The sequence below is a fragment of the Asterias rubens genome, chromosome 1, assembly GCF_902459465.1.
Source record: "Asterias rubens chromosome 1, eAstRub1.3, whole genome shotgun sequence".
In the NCBI taxonomy this organism is placed as follows: Eukaryota; Metazoa; Echinodermata; class Asteroidea; order Forcipulatida; family Asteriidae; genus Asterias; species Asterias rubens.
Window position 1 is genome coordinate 4,701,158 of NC_047062.1, and position 20,968 is coordinate 4,722,125.

At 38.2% G+C, this 20,968-nt stretch overlaps 1 protein-coding gene across 1 annotated transcript; it reads left to right on the forward strand.

Moving 5' to 3' along the window:
- Positions 1–714: 714 nt before the first annotated feature.
- On the forward strand, positions 715–15,217 carry LOC117300676 (adenylate kinase 7-like). The gene is made up of 17 exons (XM_033784400.1): positions 715–920; positions 1,833–2,009; positions 2,619–2,727; positions 3,121–3,215; positions 4,242–4,352; positions 5,401–5,484; positions 5,917–6,005; positions 7,013–7,103; positions 7,748–7,825; positions 8,579–8,728; positions 9,452–9,580; positions 9,830–9,941; positions 11,142–11,270; positions 11,838–12,101; positions 12,621–12,841; positions 13,440–13,598; positions 14,736–15,217. Exons 1-17 carry the CDS (start codon positions 825–827, stop codon positions 14,772–14,774), a joined length of 2,133 nt encoding a protein of 710 aa, XP_033640291.1. The 5' UTR covers positions 715–824; the 3' UTR covers positions 14,775–15,217.
- The last annotated feature ends 5,751 nt before the right edge of the window (positions 15,218–20,968 follow it).

Consider the following 20,968-nt stretch of genomic DNA (forward strand, 5'->3'; position numbering starts at 1 on the left):
ATTCAAATGCTGCTTTGATGAATTTTAAACTGTTCTTTTGCCAATCTGGTGGGCCCAGTGTGCAGTGAGGCCGCTTTGTTGGTGGTGGGAGGTGGGGGGGGGGGCTGTTTGCAACATGAAGAGGAAGTTTCTTTTGTAACGCCGTGCCTTTTCCAACATCTCATAAAGGCACTGGTCGCGGGTGGTTGGGGGGGGGGGGGCACAGTGTCACAGTTTTTAGAATTTCCCGGTGGTTTCCTTTTTGTTTTCCTTCGGGGTACCGAAAACCACTTTGACTGACACTGCACATACAAAGTTTTTAAGCTATCCTGGGGACATCTCAGTTCTTTTCTATGTTTGTCATCATTCCATACACAAAATTCCCCGTGGAGGTTGAGTGCTCTATTCCTCCATTCTGACATCCAGTCTCTTTCAAGAGTATTATTTTGGAAAAACAATACCCCAAATAAATTACACAAATTAAATAGTTCATTAAATAATTTATTCTTTTTCGAAGTGGCTCTTAAACTGTCGGACTTCTGAAGTTCTCGATCGGCACGAAAAGTCAAAAAATTTATGACCGTATTGCATGCAGCAGTCTCGCCCATCATGATCATCAGCCAGCCTCTGGCATGGAGAACACTGCGTTTATTTTGTGATGACTTTCCCACTTTTCTTTTAAATAGCGCCCTCTCTTGATGAAATAGCAATAAGATAGTGTTATGTCACGTGACTTTCATAGCGACAAGGGGTACATCAACCACTTGCGCGTAGTAACTAAAACCTGGTCCTTCATCTCGATTTCGAGAGCAAATTGACAGCGTAAATCACACCTTTCACCGACAATGGCAGACGAAGAGTCAGAGACGACCGCGAAGCCATCAAGCAAGCGCATTTTTGTCAACCATGTCGATTGCTATCATGGCAAAAATATTGGGAAAGTAAGTCAGCAACCAACTGTTTCGTGTTTTTGTATGGTTGTTTCGAATCATTCATCACTTTTTCATGTGTTTTATTAGAGTATTTTAGATGGTTAACCGAAATTTAATCTATATTATCAAATAAAATGAGTATTTTAAAAATAAACATAATAGTGAATAGGCCCAACATGCCCATGGCAAATGAAGCTGCTAACGTGAAAAAAAAATCAATCTAGTTCTAGTCAACCCCCCCCCCTGCCCCCTCTCCCACAAACAGACAGACAACCAATGGAAACTGGGCCCAATTTCATGGCTTACGATCACCATTTTATGATTTTCTGCTTAGCGCTGAATTTCTGCGCTAGCTGTGTTGTGTGGAGCAAAAGATGATCAGTAACGTGGAGTACGCAACCTCGCAATCAAAAACTATGCTTATCGTTGTATTATTAGCTCAGAATATCCTGTTTCCAAAAGCATCAAATATTTTTTTAGTTTGACGATTTTAAATAACACACACTTAGAAAACCTTATGGTCAGATGGTTGTAAACTGTTTCCGTATTTAAAAATTGCGAAATTATGTCAAAACATAATTATCTTGTCTTGTGTACGAATTGCGATAAACAAGTTTTTTTACCTACATCTTAAAATGACAAGAATCTCAACGGTAGAGATGCCCAAGAAAGGTTGCTGAAAAGGCGTTGACGTGTACCAGCATAGATAGATGGGTAGATAAATACTGAAATTCATCACCAATCTGCCTGGCTGATTGTATTGAATGGACAAAAGGTATTGTGGGTTTAATCACAGTTCCTTTTGTCAGTCAGGTGGAAACGGGATAAGGTCTACAGGCATACAGAAGATGTCTTGTTTGTTTTGAGTATAAGGTCCGTTATACGCTTTTACCCAGGTTTTCTAACCTTCCTTGTCTGCAGTACCTATCCAATTGTGTCGTTGGGGCGTCTCTGGAGGAAATAGAGGAGGAAGAAGAAGATGATGTTTCTGTACAGAGCGACGTCGTTGGCCCACCAAAGATAGGAACCTATCACATCATTGGATCCCTCAAGAATCGCAATAAGCCAAAACCAGCTTGGGTGCAAGAAATTGTCAGTGTGAGTTTAAGTTTAGTCATTTTGTCAGATACAGAATAAGATTCGAACTGCCTCTAGCTACCGGGCAATCTCGGTAGTCTAGTTGGTATGACACTGCTCTAGAATTGCAAGGGTCGTTGGTTCGAATCCCACCCGAGTAACATGCCTGTGATATTTTTTCACAGAACTCGGGAAAGTACTGAGTATACAGTGCTAACACACATCGGTGTATGGGTAAAAACCAAAATTAATATTTTGTCATGTTGCCATAATGTCATCCACTCTGTTGTTGATTCAGGGATAAAACTTGGAGATTGGATCTGTCATACCTAAAAAAAGCATTAGCGCTGTGGTCTAAATGAAATAGCGCTATATAAAAGCCCATTGTATTATATTGTATTTGTATTGTGAACAAAAGTTTTGTTAAAATATTTGGTTTGAGTTCTCAAAGAAACCTTTAAATGTTTAATTGGTTGCTAAAAAGGCAAATACCTCTATTATGTCATTGTGCCTAATTTGAAAAAAAAAATATAAAGATTGTATCTGGGACCCAGCATCCTTGTTGAAGAAGTTCTACATTCTAGGTCATTCTAAGTATTCTTATTTTGTTTTGTTTTGGTTTACTTGTAGTTCCCTGAGAAGGAGCACATGTTGGAACATCTTGCAGAGTGTGATGTTGTTGTTTATGACATCAATGAGGACCCTAGTCAGATTGACGAAGCTTCATGGGCTGTTTCAGGTGAGGTTAAAGACCAATGAACTCTGACCCAAAACGATTTTACTGAGAGACTTTTAGATGCTATACAAAGCCAAGACAACCAATGTTCTCAAAGAAAGCACCATGAATTATTGTTTTCAAATTGCCAGTTTGTTAGATCTCCGTTGTGCACTGCATAAGTTTTTAATGGGGGCGTCCGCTGGTTAATGGTTATTACAGTGAACAATTGAAAGTAAATAAAAACGCTGTCCCTCTTTGGCAAGCTCTCCCCTGTCACCTCTCATCTCGGCTCTTTCTAATTCATTTTGAAAGTGGAGCCAATTTAATGAAGAAGCTCACCTCTGAATCTATAGGTCAATCGAATTTTCCGATAATAAACTCACTGTCCTTTTAACTTTCTTTTCCTACATGCAGCATTACATGCAGAGCTGGATCGTTTTGAATCTCCAAAGATGTTTGTGCTGATCTCAAACATCATGACGTGGGCCAAGAGCAAGCCTGTAGATCCAGTAAGCTTTCATTCTTGCCAAGATCTTCTCTATTAACAATTCCAGAGTTAAAACTAAATGATCTTATATTCTTAGTGTGTCCAGTGCATCAACCAAACTTTATTTAACCCTCCTACTCTCTGTCCATTCAACATCATAAAATGCAGATGATATCAGCAGCCTGCATCCGATAAAATTATGTTTAAAAAAGTTGTAGAAATCTCAGTATTGCATTTGCGAGAAAATAGACTTAGCTGTTGCAAACTGCTTACCAACCAAAAGGATCTAAGCTAAAATGCAAAAAAAAAAATAGTTAATGGCCTGATGTTTCGACCCTAGCAGAGTCTTTCTCTCTGTTCATGTTTGTTGTGTTGTCATTTAGCCTTCAAGAAAGACTCTGTCTTATTTAGGCCATTATTTACACTAACTTGTTGAATGCTCCATAATAACTATATGAAGAACTTGAGTTTTAGTTTTACCATACACTGGTTTGTGACACTCAGTGCTTTCCCAGAGTCCTGTGAAATAATAATTCGCAGCCACTCAGGAGGGATTCAGACCCACAACCCCCGCACTTTAGAACAGATATCTTTACTCACAAGACCACTAAGCGTGCCCGGTGATGAAAGGCCATTTCAAAAATCTTGGCCCAGTTTCATTGAGCTGCCTAAGCACAAAAAAGTATCTAAGCATAACAAAGTTACTCTTAACAGATTAAGGTTACCAGCCAAACTACAATGTCACAAGTACCATTTGTGACTGGTATCATGCTCATTTCTGCTTAGCAGAAAATTGTTGAGCATTATTTTCTGCTTAAGCAGCTCTATGACATTGGGCCCTTTACGGTATCAAAATAATTAATTATCCCCAGAGAAATTATTACTTGAAATACCTTAAACCAAAGCGATCAGTCGAAACTCATGTCAATTTACTTGATTTCAATTCGTAGTGAACATGATCATAAAAACTTTCTACAAACATTGCATTAAACAAAAGAATGTTTTGATGAGCAATGAATCTCAATTTTTAAATTTTTTTTCTCACAAGGATGATCCTGAGATCCCATTTACTGAGGAGGATTACAGACGACGGAAAGCACATAGCAACTTCAAGGCTCACACTAGCGCTGAGAAGCTGGTTATTAAACTGGGCAAAACGGTAAGTTTAGAAAATGGTAGATACATGCGCTATATTAAGACTATGATATTATCATTATTATTATTAATGTGAGACTGCACAGTCAGAATTGATTATTGATTTCAGGATGTTTGATTATTAGTCAACTATTTATGAGTAAATGCATTTCATTAAGCTGCGATTGGCTTGCTTTGTGTGCGAACTAAGAATGCGAGATTCCTGTAACAGTTTTTAAGTTATATATTATTTTACACCAACTGTAATGTTTTATAAGCACTGTATACCAAGACTTTTCTTCTGGAAAGTACTGAGTATACATTGCTTATCAATCCTTGATACCATGAGCAGCAAGCTGTATCAGTAACTCTCATCGCTTATCCCTCAGCCTCGCTACCATGGGCAGCGTGCTGTATTAAAGCCATTGGAAACTTTCGGTACAGAAAAAAAATAAAAGTTCACAGATTTACAAATAATTTACATGGTTTTACAGAAGGTAATAGTGAAAGACTTCTCTTGAAATATTATTCCATGAAATGCTTTACTTTTTGAGAAAACATTAAAACAATATCAATTCTCGATAGCGAGAATTACGGATTTATTTTAAACACATGTCATGACACGTCGAAACGTGCGGAAACAAGGGTGGGTTTTCCCTTTCTTTTCTCCCGACTCCGATGACCGATTGAGCCTAAATTTTCACAGGTTTGTTATTTTATATATAAGTTGTGATACACGAAGTGTGGGACTTGGACAATACTGTTTACCGAAAGTGTCCTCTTGTCACTAACCTCTAGAAGTGATTTGCTGAAAAATTACACTAATTGGCTCCCTAGATAAATTAGCTACTTGGCTCGCACGCTTGTTTAAAACTTTTGAGCACTTGTATGGTGCTAAGCACGCACGTGTCACAATGCAAGTAATTTGTACTGTGGGGAAACAATCTTAAAGTTAAGAGTTGTGGTAAACACCATGATAAATCTCTTTGAAGAAATTGTGGTGATTCTAAATAAAAAAAAATAAAAACTCATTGTTTTGATTAGTTTTTGTGATTTCAACTTTATCCCGTCAGAACAAGGCTAAGTTTGTGACCTACGTTGTTGCATCTGGACTGACGTACGGTGGTGGTGAAAACATCTTCCACTATTTGTTCAAGGTAAGCTGTTGTTATAAAAAATAATAATAATATTAGTTTTTTTGCCATAATTTACACCGATGTGAAACAAGCAGTTGACTCAGTAATTTCTGGAGTCCTGAGGCAAAAAAAATCCCCATGCATACTATCAGTTGGGCTTAAGTGTAAGGGCGAAAAACAAATTATATGTGTTATCTCTAATGCAAAATGAACATATTAATTAACAATAATGATAAATGTTTTTTTTTTAAGTGCTAAAAGGCAATGTTTTTGCAACCAGTCAATTGGGCATTGTTTTCAATCTCACTTGGGATTGGGGTGGGGTGGGGTTAAGGGGTTCTGAGAAGGGGGTTGCTGCTCTCCTCCCCCTACGGTTGTGATGCTGGAGAGACGACCTTTTAAAACAAAACAAAAACAGCAAAACAAAATGTTGTTCGTTTTCTTCGGTTGCAGGCTGCCTGGCATGGTGAGGTGGAAGCTCTTCAATGCTTTGGCAATGGAATGAACATCCTCCCCACTATTCATGTCAAAGATCTGGCTGGGTAAGATTGTGAACTCTTATATAATTTTGACGGCTACCCTAGCCACCTCAAAGAAGTTGGCATTATTGTGGCAGTTGTCCTGTGTAATAATAATCATAATAATAACGTATTTATACAGCGCATTTTCCATATACATGTTCAAATGATCTTGACAGAGATATTGGTAACAGAACAGGTGAGTTTTGAGCAGTGTTTTGAACTTGTTAAAGGCAGTGGACACTAATGGTAATTGTCAAAGACTAGCCTTCACAGTTGGTGTATCTCAACATATGCATAAAATAACAAACCTGTGAAAATTTGAGCTCAATCGGTCATCGAACTTGCGAGATAATAATGAAAGAAAAAAACACCCCAGTCACACAAAGTTGTGTGCGTTTAGATGGTTGATTTCGAGACCTCAAGTTCTAAATCTGAGGTCTCAAAATCAAATTCATGGAAAATTATTCTTTCTAAAAAACTATGGCACTTCAGAGGGAGCCGTTTCTCATAATGTTTTATACCATCAACCTCTCCCCATTACTCGTCACCAAGAAAGGTTTTATGCTAATAATTATTTTGAGTAATTACCAACAGTGCCACTGCCTTTAACAGTTGTTGAGTACGAAGAGATTTTGGTAGTTTACTCCAAAGTTTGGGAGCAGCAGTAATGAAGGCTCTATTACTAAGTGTGGGTAGCATCTTGGGAGATGGGTGCTGCTTATTGTTAACCTAGTCCACAAGTCCATTGCAGGCAAGATGAGGAAACTTCAATTAGATTGACTGGCATAAAAGTCAAAGAGAATCAGAATATAAATGAAAAGAAGCTACCATAAAAAAACATAAGCCTGGTTCATACTTCATGTGAATTTTGAAAGCATAGTCAATTTCTCTGTGCCACATTTGACTGACAGGGCATACTGGGTTGTCGCTTGAAGCATGTGAAGTTCGAACCTGACTATAGGCTTTACCATGAAATAATATATAGTAGCTTTGATATTGACACGCTTTGGTCTGTTTTTTTCTGACAGTGTTATCCAGAACATAGCAGACGCTCGACCCAAAACCAGGTATCTCTTAGCCGTAGATGACTCCCAGAACTCATTGGAAGATATTGTCAAGGTAACTACAGATTTGTTTAAAGATTTTATCAGCATCTTCTTATTCTGCTCATATGCTGCTCATGTTCTTCTATTTCAGCATTTATTTTAAGCATTTGGAGATGAAAATAAAGATTTAAAGACACTGGACACTATTGGTAAATGTCAAAGACCAGTCTTCTCACTTGGTGTATCTCAACATATGCATCAAATAAATAACAAACCTGTGAAAATTTGAACTCAATTGGTCGTCGAAGTTGCGAGATAATAATGAAAGAAAAAACACCCTTGTCACACAAAGTTGTGTGCTTTCAGATGCTTGATTTGGAGACCTCAAATTCTAGTTCTGAGGTTTCGAAATCAAATTCGTGGAAAACTACTTCTTTCTCCAAAACTATATTACTTCAGAGGGAGCCGTTTCTCACAATGTTTTATACCATCAAGAGCTCCCCATTATTTGTTACCAAGTAAGGTTTTATGCTAATAATTATTTTGACTAATTACCAATAGTGTCCACTGACTTTAAAGTAAAATTATAGGAGTTCTATTTGTTAGGCAATATAAGTATAATTTGTGTAGTTTTTGTTAAAATGTTAACTACTTTTAATTATGTAAACTGAGGTAACCCTGATTATAAACCTAGTGCTTGTTTGTTTTTGTATCCAGTGCATCAGCACCAATCTGGGAACAGGCAAAGTGAAACACATCACCAAGGAAGATGCCTTGCTAAGCAAAGGGCTTTCGGTAAGTTAAGACCGTTGATTCTTTATGAGCCACTATTAAACCAAAGCTATGAGATCATGTATCACGGCTGAGTCTAGTGTAGTGCAAGACCTAGGATTACAAGGAGGCTGTGGCCTCTTTATAAGTTTCCCAAAGATTTTAAAGATTTTTTCAATGGAAGTGCCCTTTTGCAAAGTGAAAATTATACCAAGTCTGTCATAAAGACAAATATTTAGAGGCAAACAGCTGAGTCTTGTAAAGAATGGAGCATGAAATAAAGCAACTAGCTTATAATTCTTTGAATAGAATATGTAGGCATTCAGTATCTCCCTGATTGCAAGTTGCAAATGTTGGCAGCTCCGCAACTAAATGAGTAATAAAATCCTCTGAAATCCAGGGTTTTGGATTTGATGAACTCCAGTTGCCTTGGGGTTGGGTTTCACAGAGAAAGCTGTCATTCTCTCACATCTCTCGCATTCTCTCATATCTACTTTCTACTCAAGGTGGTATCACTGACGGGTTTTAACAGCTCTTTTCGAATGCTAAATAGAAAAGAAAAATTATTGATGGTTTATGGTTTATTTAAAAACATTTAAAAATTGGCAGTCCAACGACCGAATCACATTCTGAATTTACAAAGTGTGATGTCTCAATACAAATCACCATGATAGTATTGTCTTTCGATTAATTTTATTGCTCTGTGAAACCGAGTCCAGGGTCGACAAACGACCCATTTTGCTTGATCTCATCACATTTGTTGTGTCACCCGTACAGCAACAAGACTTTGACATGTTGTTGACCAATCTGAGGATGGATGGAGTGTACACCAAGGAGAACATGAATATTCATTGGGTATCGGAGAGAGGAGTTATTGAGAATATCATTCAAATTATTCAAGAATTCAAAGCCACCAGAGGGCTCCTGGTAAGTTCAATCATTATTCAAGCCTCTAGGTTTCTTCAAGATTTACACATCTACGTATCAAGGATCCATTAATGGCAGTAGTTTTGTTGATTTCCCCAAATTTTGTTTAATTAGCTATATTTTTCCCAAAATTATAATAATGTATTTAATTGTAGATCTTTTAATTATTCCCATGGCCCACTTCTTCTGCCAGACATCGAAATGTTGCATGATTTGAATAATTTAGGTTTCAATTTCTCCACAAATGAAAGTTATTTTCTCAAATTCTACAAAGCTGGGAACTGCACCGTGTTATTTCATATGTTTAAAATATTTGTATATACCACTATACAAATTTGTTCATTCTGTAGCCTCAGACCGTACCGAATTGGTGGCTACGACTGATGCTAAGGGTGTTGATAAGAACGTCCCTATACTTCAACACATGATAACAATCCAGCCATAGCCGTACCTCAAGCCGTACTGAATTGGTGGCACAACTGTTGCTAAGGGTGTTGATAAGAACGTCCTATACTCAACACATGATAACAATCCAGCGATAGCCGCAGTCGCCAATTTGGACACTGCCGTGGATACAGTTACAAAGCTCCATTCCTATTGAATGCAGAAATACTACTCTGTTTCAAAAACTGCGAAATCTATCCGTATCTTATTGAAGCAGATGCTAATTATTTCCTTTGACCATTGAAATCTTTCAATTCTTTCCTTTTTGTTGCCTTTCAGCCAATGCGAGGTTGTGTTCTGGGCCCGCCAGCCGTGGGGAAGACCTGTGTTACCGCAGCCCTGTGTAAACAGTACAAACTTCATCACATCAAGATTAAAGATGTCATTGATGAAGCCATTGAAATCCTGGTAAGGAGAATATTAATTCTTTATCAACAGTATGCATCATTCGCAAAAAGCCTTTAAATTGAATCATAAAGTAAATGTCATGCTCATAATCTAAGGAGGTTTTTCAAAAACACCTTGCAGTAGACCTAAGTCATTTCCTTAATTGGCCTAGAGGCCTACTTGTTAGTTTTATAATTTGACCAATAAATACTGTTTGGTGAAGAAAATGTAACTTTGATAACTGAGATGGACTTGATATTGGTGTTATAGGAGAAGAGTGCAGCAAGAGCCGACTCTGATGAGAATGAAGATGACGATGGCAAGGCACAAGAAGATCAAGAATTATTGGAAGCAATCATGGAAAGTAAAGAGTCAAATAATGGTAAGACATTCCAAATAAATGAGTTTTGGTTCTCATAAAAAGAGGATTCCTTAAAGGAACATGTTGCCTTGGATCGGACGAGTTGGTCTATAAAAAGCGTTTGTAACCAATTGTTATAAAATGCATATGATTGGAAAGATGTTTTAAAAGTAGAATGCAATGATCCACACAAATTTGCCTCGAAATTGCGTGGTTTTCCTTTTACTTTGCAATCTAACACGGTCGGCCCTTTATGGGTGTCAAAATAAATGAATGGCCGACCGTGTTAGTCGACAAGGTAAAAGGAGAACCGTGCAATTTTGAGGCACGTTTGTGTGGATCATTGTATTCTACTTTTACAACATCTTTTTATAAAAAACGGTGAATAACGCTTTTCAAAGACCAGCTCAACTGATCCAAGGCAAAGGTTCCTTTAATGAAAGACAATGAAGTGGTGGTATGTCCATTCTTGTACAACATATTTGTACAACAAATGGACAAAGGTCTGGAATCGGGGGTTACTTAATACTCCCAGAAAGGGATGTTACAAGCCATGTTTTCCAGAACCTCTTCTTTCTCTGTGTATGAGTGAAATGAAGGGGTATCACGATAGGTGCATGCCTGTTCATGCTACACACTGGATATAAACGTCGAACCCCTTCTCTTGATGATGAGTGTAATGGGATCTTCGCTTGATGATAAGTGTAATGGGAACTTCCCCCTTAAAGGGGTACAGCAATTATCCTCTAGTAAGGGCCACTTCTATGAGGAAAACGTAGACGTGTACACAACAAGTTTAACAGCTTTTGTCCCATCAGGATCAAGCAATCGTAGTAAAGTGTCTTGCTTAAGGACACCAGTGACATGAACGGGACTCGAACCCACTCTTTGCTGATCAGAAACACCAGGGCTTGAGTCTTGTGCGCTTGATTGCTCAGCCATGTCACGCTACAATTAACACTAGTTGGATAATGTGATGAAGTGGATGGCTGAAACCTTTAGGACCTCGGAGGAGCAGTGATGGTGGTGTTTTGAGTGACTGGACTCCGGTAATTACAGTCATGGGGACAAGGCAGCTACAGGACAGTCTGCTGGTTATCATGGCTGGCCATTCTCAAAATCGTCACAAATATTGGATACAACGATCAAAAATAATTTAAACCTATCAAGTTTGTTTTTATTGTGCTTACCATTCAAGCTGTTTTGTGTTATGTTTCTCAGGTCGGATTGAAGATCAGTACATCCTTCGTTTCTATCGGGACAAGCTTCACTCCATGCCGTGCCAGAACCAAGGCTTTGTCTTAGATGGATTCCCCAAGACCATGGAACAGGCCAAGGAGCTATTTGCAGGTAAGACAATGGTCCATTAGACAGTAACAGAGAAAGTTTCAGATACGGATATGATTACCTTATCCGTTCACGTCAGCCGCATGTTGGATTTTGTTATGCAAAATATAGCTATGTGTCACTTGAGTGTGCTTGCATTCATCATGAGTGTTTTTCCCGACAAATATGACCTAAAGAGAGCCCGTATTTTATACACTGCATTTTCTCATCGATTTGCTTGCAAATGACTAACAATTTTTTGTCTGTACCAAGCACGATACCAGTGCAAGCAATTCCATTGGAAATGTTTTTGATCTGGGCAAAAAGACAGCTAAAAGTCTGCAAAACTCTGTTTTTCTACGACGTGTATGAGCTCCATTTCCGTTGAAACATGTGTGCAAAATACGATAGTCGTGGATACACGTCACGTGAACACACAAAGTGTCGACGTATCGGTATCTGTATGTGTATCCATAGACTTGTGAAATCTCTCTAATGCTCAACTTGACCTCCTAAAGACGTGGATCACAGTTAAAGACTTTTTTGTCAGCAATGGCTCTCATGTATTTTCTTTAACCTCTTGTACTACAGCTGAAGATGAAGAAGAACAAGACGATAGCAGCAAAGTGCCTGTCTTTGACAAGCTGTCCATGCCAGAGGTAGTCATCTCCTTGGAGGCCCAGGACGACTTCCTCAAGAAGCGAGTCATGAACTTACCAGAGGGTCTAGTGGCCGGCACCCACAACAACGAGGAAGGTTTGATCCGTAGATTGACAGAGTTCCGGTCTGTGAATGAGGAAGACACAACTGTGCTGAATTACTTTGACGAGCTGGAAATCCATCCCGAGCACGTGGGTAAGTAAAGAGAAAATGTGTGGCTTGTACAAAAGGAACAACCACACAGACCCTGTGTGACATTGGTCTAAGGGGTTAGTATATAGTGATAAAATCTGTCAATGTTTTTTTTGTGTGTCATTATTTTGTTCTGACATGGAATTTTAAGGTGGAACGGTAGGAATGTTGAAGTTGGATCGCATAAGTATTCCAGCCCGGCCTCATGGATCAATCCATTAGACTGGTGGAACAGTCCATTGAAACATTCAAAATACTAATGCGCATATTACTTGTGTAGGTTTGCTCCAATACTTCAACACAATGATGCGGTCAAGCAGAACGTACCAGTGGTCCAATGGATAGTGGGCGTGTGCCTACGGGAACATTATAATTTTGCGCTTTGTCTCAATACTATAGACTACCAAGCATGCTCGGAGACGAAGAGCAAAGGATTTCCATATCATGTAAAGATTTGGTGTCTGTTTTGAGCCTATCAAGTGTCATAAACAAATCTAATGCCAAGTCAACTCTCACTCACAGATGTTACTAAGGAGGTAGATGCCAACAATGCCACTATTGTGGAGCAGATGATTAAGATCATGGGGGAGCCTCGCAACTATGGCCCCACCCCGGAGGAGGTTGACGAGATGGAACGCATTGAGACAGAGAAGAGAGTGAAGAAAGAGCAGGAGGAGAAGGAAGAGAAAGAGAGGCAAGAGGCACAGGAGGTGGCACTCAGGGAGCAACGGGAGAAAGAATGGGTAAGAAAATCATTTATTTTGGCTGTTCTTTATTATAACCCTTTCATGCACATTTACGTTGGTGATAAATTTACCTATGGATGCATATATTGTTTTTTTCCCCCGGTTTTTTTCGCAAGAGGCATTGAGAATCGATAGTTCAGTTTTTAGCAATTTCTTGATCATACCAGCTAAGGTGGATGCCTGAATGTAGCAGCAGAGGTCGAAGTTGCCGCTAGCCCGGGACTACCAGATTTACAGCCGGGCTACTCATTTATCCAGTTTGATGGACCCAATGGCTAGTGGAAAAATAATGCAAAAATCAACATTACAAACAGCAATGAACTGTGCTAATGGTGTATGTAAACTTTGTGCGGTGACTCAAGACATAATGTGTGTTTCGAGGTACCAAAATCTCAACCGTGCTACGCAAAATTCTGGGTTACTAGCCCTGCTGACTACCATAAAAATACACTTAATTTTGACCCCTGAGCAGGGAAGATTGTTCAAAAGGCGGTGGCCAATATAACCAAGACAGTTTTGATGAAGGGTCTACTGCCCTCTTCTGAAAACCACTGAATAAAACGTTCATTGTTTTTCCTCCCTTTCTTCCGTCCAGGCTGAGAGACTCGATGAAGTAAAACGTCAAGAGACAGAGCTTCTTGAGAATCAATCTATCCCACTACGTAACTATCTGATGAAACATGTCATGCCTTCACTTACCCAAGGCTTGATAGAATGCTGTAAAGTCAGACCTGATGATGCCATTGACTACCTGGTAAGCCCTGCATGTAGTCACTCAAGCCAGGGCCCAATTTTATAAAGCCTGGAAGCACAAAAATGAAATTTCTTCCTCGATTACCAACCAAATTTTCATTTGTTGCATATTGCTTGTTACTGGCATTCAGCTGTTGTTTGCTTATCCTGAAAATAACTTGAACATTTGGTTGGAAATCCTGTTTTTTTATTAAGGAATAAATTTGATGCTAAGCAAATTTTTGTGCTTACAGGCTTAATGAAATTGGGCCCTGGAAGTTCCTCTTTGAGAGGGCCTTTCACTTTGCAAAGGGCACTTGCATCGGAATATCTTACAGACTCTGGGAACCTCTTGGAGGGTTACTAAGGCCAAGACCAGGGGAACAGAGGCTGTGGTTTGATTCCAGGCCTGGTCCTATCTTGACTCTCTTGAGTTCTGTAAATCAAAATTTATTTCAGAATGGTTTAGTGTATTAGACCAACAACAGAGACAGTTTTTTTTTATTACGTAATACAAGGGCTCAATTATTTTTTTTAGAGCTGCTTAAGCACAAAAAGTATGCTAGCACAATAAATGTAAGCTTACCAGAAATAGCTTACCAGCCAAAATACCATGTCACATGTATCATCTTATAGGGGTGCCAGTCGGAGGTCATTCAACCTATAACTACCTGTTATTGACCCTTGCACGCGGCGCCTGTGCCACCCTCACCATGTTGGTGGTCAATAGGTTTACGTGTAAACGCCGCGTCGCCTAAAATGCGCACTTCACTGAATAAAACACGTTGACATTGACCATCAAAATGGCGCATCCAAGATTATTCTGATGATGACGTCAGGTGAATTGGGTCAATAGCCAGGTTTTAAACCCACGTTTACGATACAACGTGGGAAGGGGCACCAGAGAGATAACCTGAAGGGAATAACATCAACAGCAATTTCTGAGGTATAAAATTCATTGACTAGAAACGGGTCTTATTATTGATCAAGACTACAAATCCAAGATTATGTACTCACAGTTTGCATATTGTCCTAAACCTTGACTTATTATTTTCTTTATCTTACTCTTCTTTTGTGCCCTTCACCATTTATAACTACATCATTGATTCATTTATAACTAAATCATTGATTCATTATTGTTTTATTTTTGTTTCTACAGGCAGAGTATCTTTTCCGGAATAATCCACAAGTGGATTAGTTTGTCGCCCTCTCCTGTTTTTCTTCAAAATAGGGCGGACACATTCCTTGGAGCAGAAGAGGACAAATTACCAGAGTAGTGTCAATGACTTCAGTTAAGCTTTTACCCACATCCTGGGTTGGTTTATTTCCTCCATTATGGGAGTTATTCTGTCTTACAAAAGATAATCTCAACCCACCTTTAGCGGCCTTATTGCACATGCTTTGGCATTGTTTATGCAAATTTGATAAACAAATTTTTTAATAGTTTCAGAACATTCAGTTCAACAGAAATTTTGCTCTGTTGGCTTTACATCATGTTGTTTATGTTTCAACAATAACTACACAACTTCATGTGTTTCAAGAACCAACTACAAGTAGTGTTCTTCTTTAAAGACATGGACACTATTGGTAATTGTCAAAGACCAATCTTCTCACTTGGTGTTCTCATAACAACCCTGTGAAAAATTGAGCTCAATCGGTCGTCGATGTTGCGAGATAACTATGAAAGAAAAAACGAAGTTGTGTGCTTTCAGATGCTTGATTTCAAGACCTCAAAATCTAATTCTGAGGTCTCAAAATCAAATTTGTGAAAGTTACATGTACTTCTTTCTTGAAAACTACGTCATTTCTCACAATGTTTTATACTATCAACCTCTCCCCATTGCTCATTACCAAGTAAGGTTTTATGCTAATAATTATTTAGAGTAATAACCAATAGTGTCCACTGCCTTTAACAGTGGTCTGTGTAGTCAAAATGCCTGTAAAACACCTTAGGACTAGTCAAATTTCTCTCCGGCATCCCTGTGAAATATGAACGATGGACAATGAAAAGCTAGCAAATGAGAGAAGTGACAAGTGAAGGGGTCCCGCTGGCAAGTCACTGTCAATATTCAAGGCAAACCCTGCTAATTAGCACATTCCTTCCATATTTATCAAATTTTACTGGAACAGACCTGAGTGGGTTTAGTCCACAGTGATTATTTTTCTCTCGGTTCCTTGCTTTAAAGGGGCACACCCGTGTTCCCCTTTAAGGTTAAAGCTTGAATTGTAAATATAATTTGTATAGTTTTCATAATTTAGATTTGTCTTTATCCGTCCACGGAACTAATCCGCTGTATCCAAGGAGACAATGGGAGACAACTTTTACAATGCAGAACTTAATTTCTGCATTAAAACATCGTCAGATTTGTACATTCTGGCCCATTTGTATTTATTATTAATTCGTGGTCATTTTAAGTTTTAAATAGTATTTTATATGCTGTTAAATATAAATACTATGAAGTAATTTTGCAGTTTCCGTCCACTGATTCCTTGATTTCTTCCAACATGTTGATGATATTTAGATAATTTTGTATTATTGAGAACTGTTTACTTACATTCTAATCACATGTATTGCTGCTTGGGTCAGATAAAATATTAATGAAATGTAAATGAAAATGTGTGTTAAGCAGATATATTTGGTGCTTTTTTAGGCACAACACCGTCCAATTTGGTTGTCCAAGAGATATATTTATCTTTTACTGTTATGCGGCAAACATGTTTTATTCAAAATTGTATTTCTGTTACATTTGTTTCAAATATAAATAAACTTTTCAACTTCATCTGAAATCTAAAAGTCTACAGTCTTTATGTAATTGAGTACGTGTTTCAATTCTAACCCTTCCAAATTAAATACAGACCTTGACTACGCTAAATCTAGTTGCACAAGTTTTTCGCTGGAGTTTTAAGGATACAGTACGATTCTAATATACCTCCTCTACTGTCATATTCTTTCTTGCCAATGGTTCTGGCCATTTTTGGATGAAAATTGCTTGTCAATATTGGGGCCTTATTTCATGAAGCTGCTATATGAAATTGGGCAATGCGGTGCAAGTTGCATCGGCATCGCCTCATATGAATACCATAAAGTAAAACAGTAGGAATAACGAGGTTTATCAAGGATGATGTCGGGCGAATTGGGTCAATGGGAGACTTTGTGACGCTAGGTGGCAGCAGACTTACCAGGTAAATTTCCATTGTTTACGTAGTTCTGAGCGTGCGCACATGACCGAGAACAATGGATTTTACCTGGTAAGTCTGCTGCCAACAAGTGTCCCAAAAGTCTCCCATTGGAGATATTGAGATGACTCACAGGTCCTTTTTATTATTCTCGGTGACAATAATAGAAAAAGACCTGTCAGTGGGGTGCCTAGGACACCTGTTAGTCTCAACAAGTCACCAATCGTTCTACTGCCATGAGAAACTGTAGGAATCGGCTGGGTTTAATGTTCCATGTACAGTACCAAGGGAGTTGGAACTAGGTATCAAAGACCACAAAAATCAAATAAATACCCAACACAAAAAACAGCCAAGTCACAACTTTTCTAAAAAATGACATGAGTACACATTTTTATTTCTCATATTTTTTAAACCATCCCATTTTCTATACAAACATCGTACTGATAAAATGTAACATTAAGCTCCACTTCATTATATTTACAAGGTTCAACATAAAATATACACAAATATATATATATAAAAAAATCCATACAAAGAAACGTCTCTAACTAGCACAGTAGTTTTGAGGGGAGCTTTGTGTTTATAAACTTGATTTATCAATCTACCACCATAGTACAACACTATAATCTTTGATACATTAACGTACTTCTAATTTGATCAATTCTACCACCGTTAAGACGATAGGCAATATAACATGTCCTTTCGTAGTGACTGAACATGACTGAACCAAAACAAAAAGGGGATAAATTAAACACATCACAATAATAGTTGGTGAAGCACACAACAATCGCCAGTGTTACTATCATTACCCTGCCCAAACTTCTGATCAATGCCTTTGGACATAAGTGTCGAGGCCACCAAAGTTTTTGTTGGGCAACTTAGAGACAACCAACTTGTCAAACCACTTTGAAAAAACATGCACTCCACAGTACTGACATTATTATCTTCATGCTGACATTGCATTCCACATAAATAGCTGTCGGCAGAAGACGCCGATATTCTTAGATTTTTGTTCCCCAGCTAAGTTCTGAAGAATTACAGTACAATGTCATTCATAAAACTGTTAACTTGCCAGTAGCCAGTAAAGGACAAGCTTGTTTGCTGGGTAATTAAAGGCAGTGGACACTATTAGTATTGGTAATCACTAAAAATAATTATTAGCATAAGAACTTACTTTGTAACGTGTAATGTTGAGCTGTTGATAGTATAAAACATTGTGAGAAACTGCTCCCTCTGAAGGAACGTAGTTTTTGAGAAAGAAGTAATTTTCCACGAATTTGATTTCAAGACCTCAGATTTAGAATTTGAGGTCTCGAAATCAAGCATCTGAAAGCACACAACATCATGTGACAAGGGTGTTTTTTCTTTCATTACTGTCTCGCAACTTCTACGACTAATTGAGCTCAAATTTTCACAGGTTTTTATTTTATGCATACACAAAGTGAGAAGACTGGTTATTGACAATTACCAATAGTGTCCAGTGTCTTTAATGTAGCTCTGCAATGAAATGAATACATGTAAAACTGGTTATGAAGCAGTTCCAGGATTATTCACAGTAAACTCACCAAGGAAATCAGCAATCTAGTTTAGGGAATGACTCAAATTTTGTTATGACAGGATGTGTTGACATACACTTTTGATAATAACAAAAATCTCAACAGATAAAGTCATTCAAAACTAAACTTCTGATTTACCTGATTCAATGCAACGTGATTAATCCTGTAATCGCCCCCACCGATATAAAATACCAGTCTGTGCCCTTATCTTAGAAGCCCCAGTTCCAATATGAGACTTTCTTGAATGCTAGGTGACACCTTTTGCTTAGCAGAAATTTGTTAATAAACATTTTCTGCTTTAAGGAACACGTCGAATTGGTCTATAAAAAGCGTTTGTAACCGTTTGTTATGAAATGCATATGGTTAGAAAGTAGAATACAATGATCCACACAAATTTGCCTCGAAATTGCACGGTTTTCCTTTTACTTTGCGAACTAACATGGTCAGCCATTTATTGGAGTCAAAAAGTGACTCCCATAAATGGCTGACCCTGTTAGTCGACAAAGTTAATTTCGAGGCATGTTTGTGTGGATCATTGTATTCTACTTTTATAACATCTTTCTACCCATATGCATTTTATAACAAACGGTTACAAACGCTTTTCGAAGACCAACTCGACCAATCCAAGGCAACGTGTTCCTTTAAGCTTTCTATGAAATTCCCAATAGAGATACTTAACACTTTCAGCTCAGACTAAAATTGACACTTTCTTGTACTTGCAACATTAATCTGTTTGGACCATTTACATTGTAAAAATGTTTATCTTCTACCTTTTAAAGAAAGACTGGGAGAGTTATTAATAATGTATCCTTTTTCTTTCAATTTTCAGTAATACAGGACACAGAGCCTTCCTACTTCCACATAACGGATCTTACTTTGTATATGTTTGTTCTTCAACCAATCACGAGGCATGACAGTTGGCAAGTCATATTAAAACTACACAGTGCCTGGAATGTCAATAAATAAGCTACCTTGTGATTGGTAGCTGGAACTGCCAATATATGTCACCTCCTTACAGTACTTGGTTTTAACAAGAAAACCACTTTACAAAAAACAGAGACTCTGGCCCAATTTTTTAGAGCTGCTTATTATAAGCACAAAGCACAACAAAAGCATGCTTACCAGAACATGGTTACAAGGTAAAATACCTATTCACATGTAGCATTATTGACCGGTATCCTGCTTATTGCTGCTTAGCAGAAAAGCAGCTTTATGAAAGTGTGCCCTGGTCCAAATGTCATACAGTAAGCAAATCCATGTCTTAGTACAAAATAGCTTATACAGACACCATTTTCGTTTAAGCTGACAAATTTGCTGACCAGTAACCCTGCAATCCGGCTCCAGTCCCCTTAATACAGCCGTGGCAATACTGACCGAACACAATATATATAAACACTATGTCTGGGAAGGTACAACACTGGTAGTACGTAAAAAATGTAACATCAAATTAAAACAATATATGCAACAGTCACTGATGTTATTTATTTTCCGTTATTGTACATTCAATGACCAGATCTGGGGCCAATTTCACTTAGCAATAAAATTCATCCCAAGACAAATTGTCAGTATCACCATAGTGATTTGTATTGTGACATCACACGTGACTTAGCACACGTGACTTGACTTAGCACTTTGTGAAATAGGCCCCTGAACTGTCAGCTAGGCAAATATTCAAGCCAGCAAAGACAACTTTACAGGGTGACAATGGCATTACAAGCCAAACAGACAAATCAAACGGGTACTTGACTCACTGATACATTTTTCCTCAAAAAAATAAAATTGTTTCAAATATATTTTACACTTTACAATTCTTCCCTTAATGACTGGAGACCAAGCACAACAACAGCTTAAGCTCTCTTAACTTGATCATTTTGCAATCGATACCTCACAAATGTTGTACCTTCCCTTCGACTTAAGAAAACAAATCACTACAGAAAAAAAGTGAACTTAAAAAAAAACTTTGCACCATGTGAATCTACTTCCAAATTTAATAATTGAACTCGGACACATTTATCGAAGGAGTCAATTTCAATTTTCAATCTAAATGTACATACGTATAGAATAATAGATACTCTTTTGAATCTGTCATTGTGGAAGAGACTGTGCAGAATCAATGAGAAAAAAAAACTACAAATGTGATCAGAGTATGCTTAAATAAACTCTACCCGAAAACGTGATGGGGGAAAAAAACCATTTATTAGGTTGTGTCCGAATTGGTGACTCTGGCTGCGGCTACGACCGTTGCCAGGGGTGTTGCTAAGGCGTCCTATACTTCAATGCATGACGACGCGGCGATCCGGCCGTAGCCGTAGCCGCCAATTCGGATACGGCCTTAGTCTCAATGCTGAAGAATTCTCAATTCTGCAAACCAAGATGGTCGCTCACTAGCAACATTCTATAATTTTTGCAAACTGGCCACCATATCCTGAGCAAAATACTGGAGGGTTTGACATACTCAAGTGTACTTGGTGTCGATACACAGTTCATGTCCCGACACCATGTCATAAATGACACAATCTACAAGAGGAAATAATTATACAAAATCACAGAGCGAGAAGTGGGTTTGAGAACAATCCTGATGGTTAGTTTTAAAGGTTACTAATGGTCTGACCGGAGTTGGTTCTCTTTAACACTCCTGGGTACAATTTCATGGCACCGT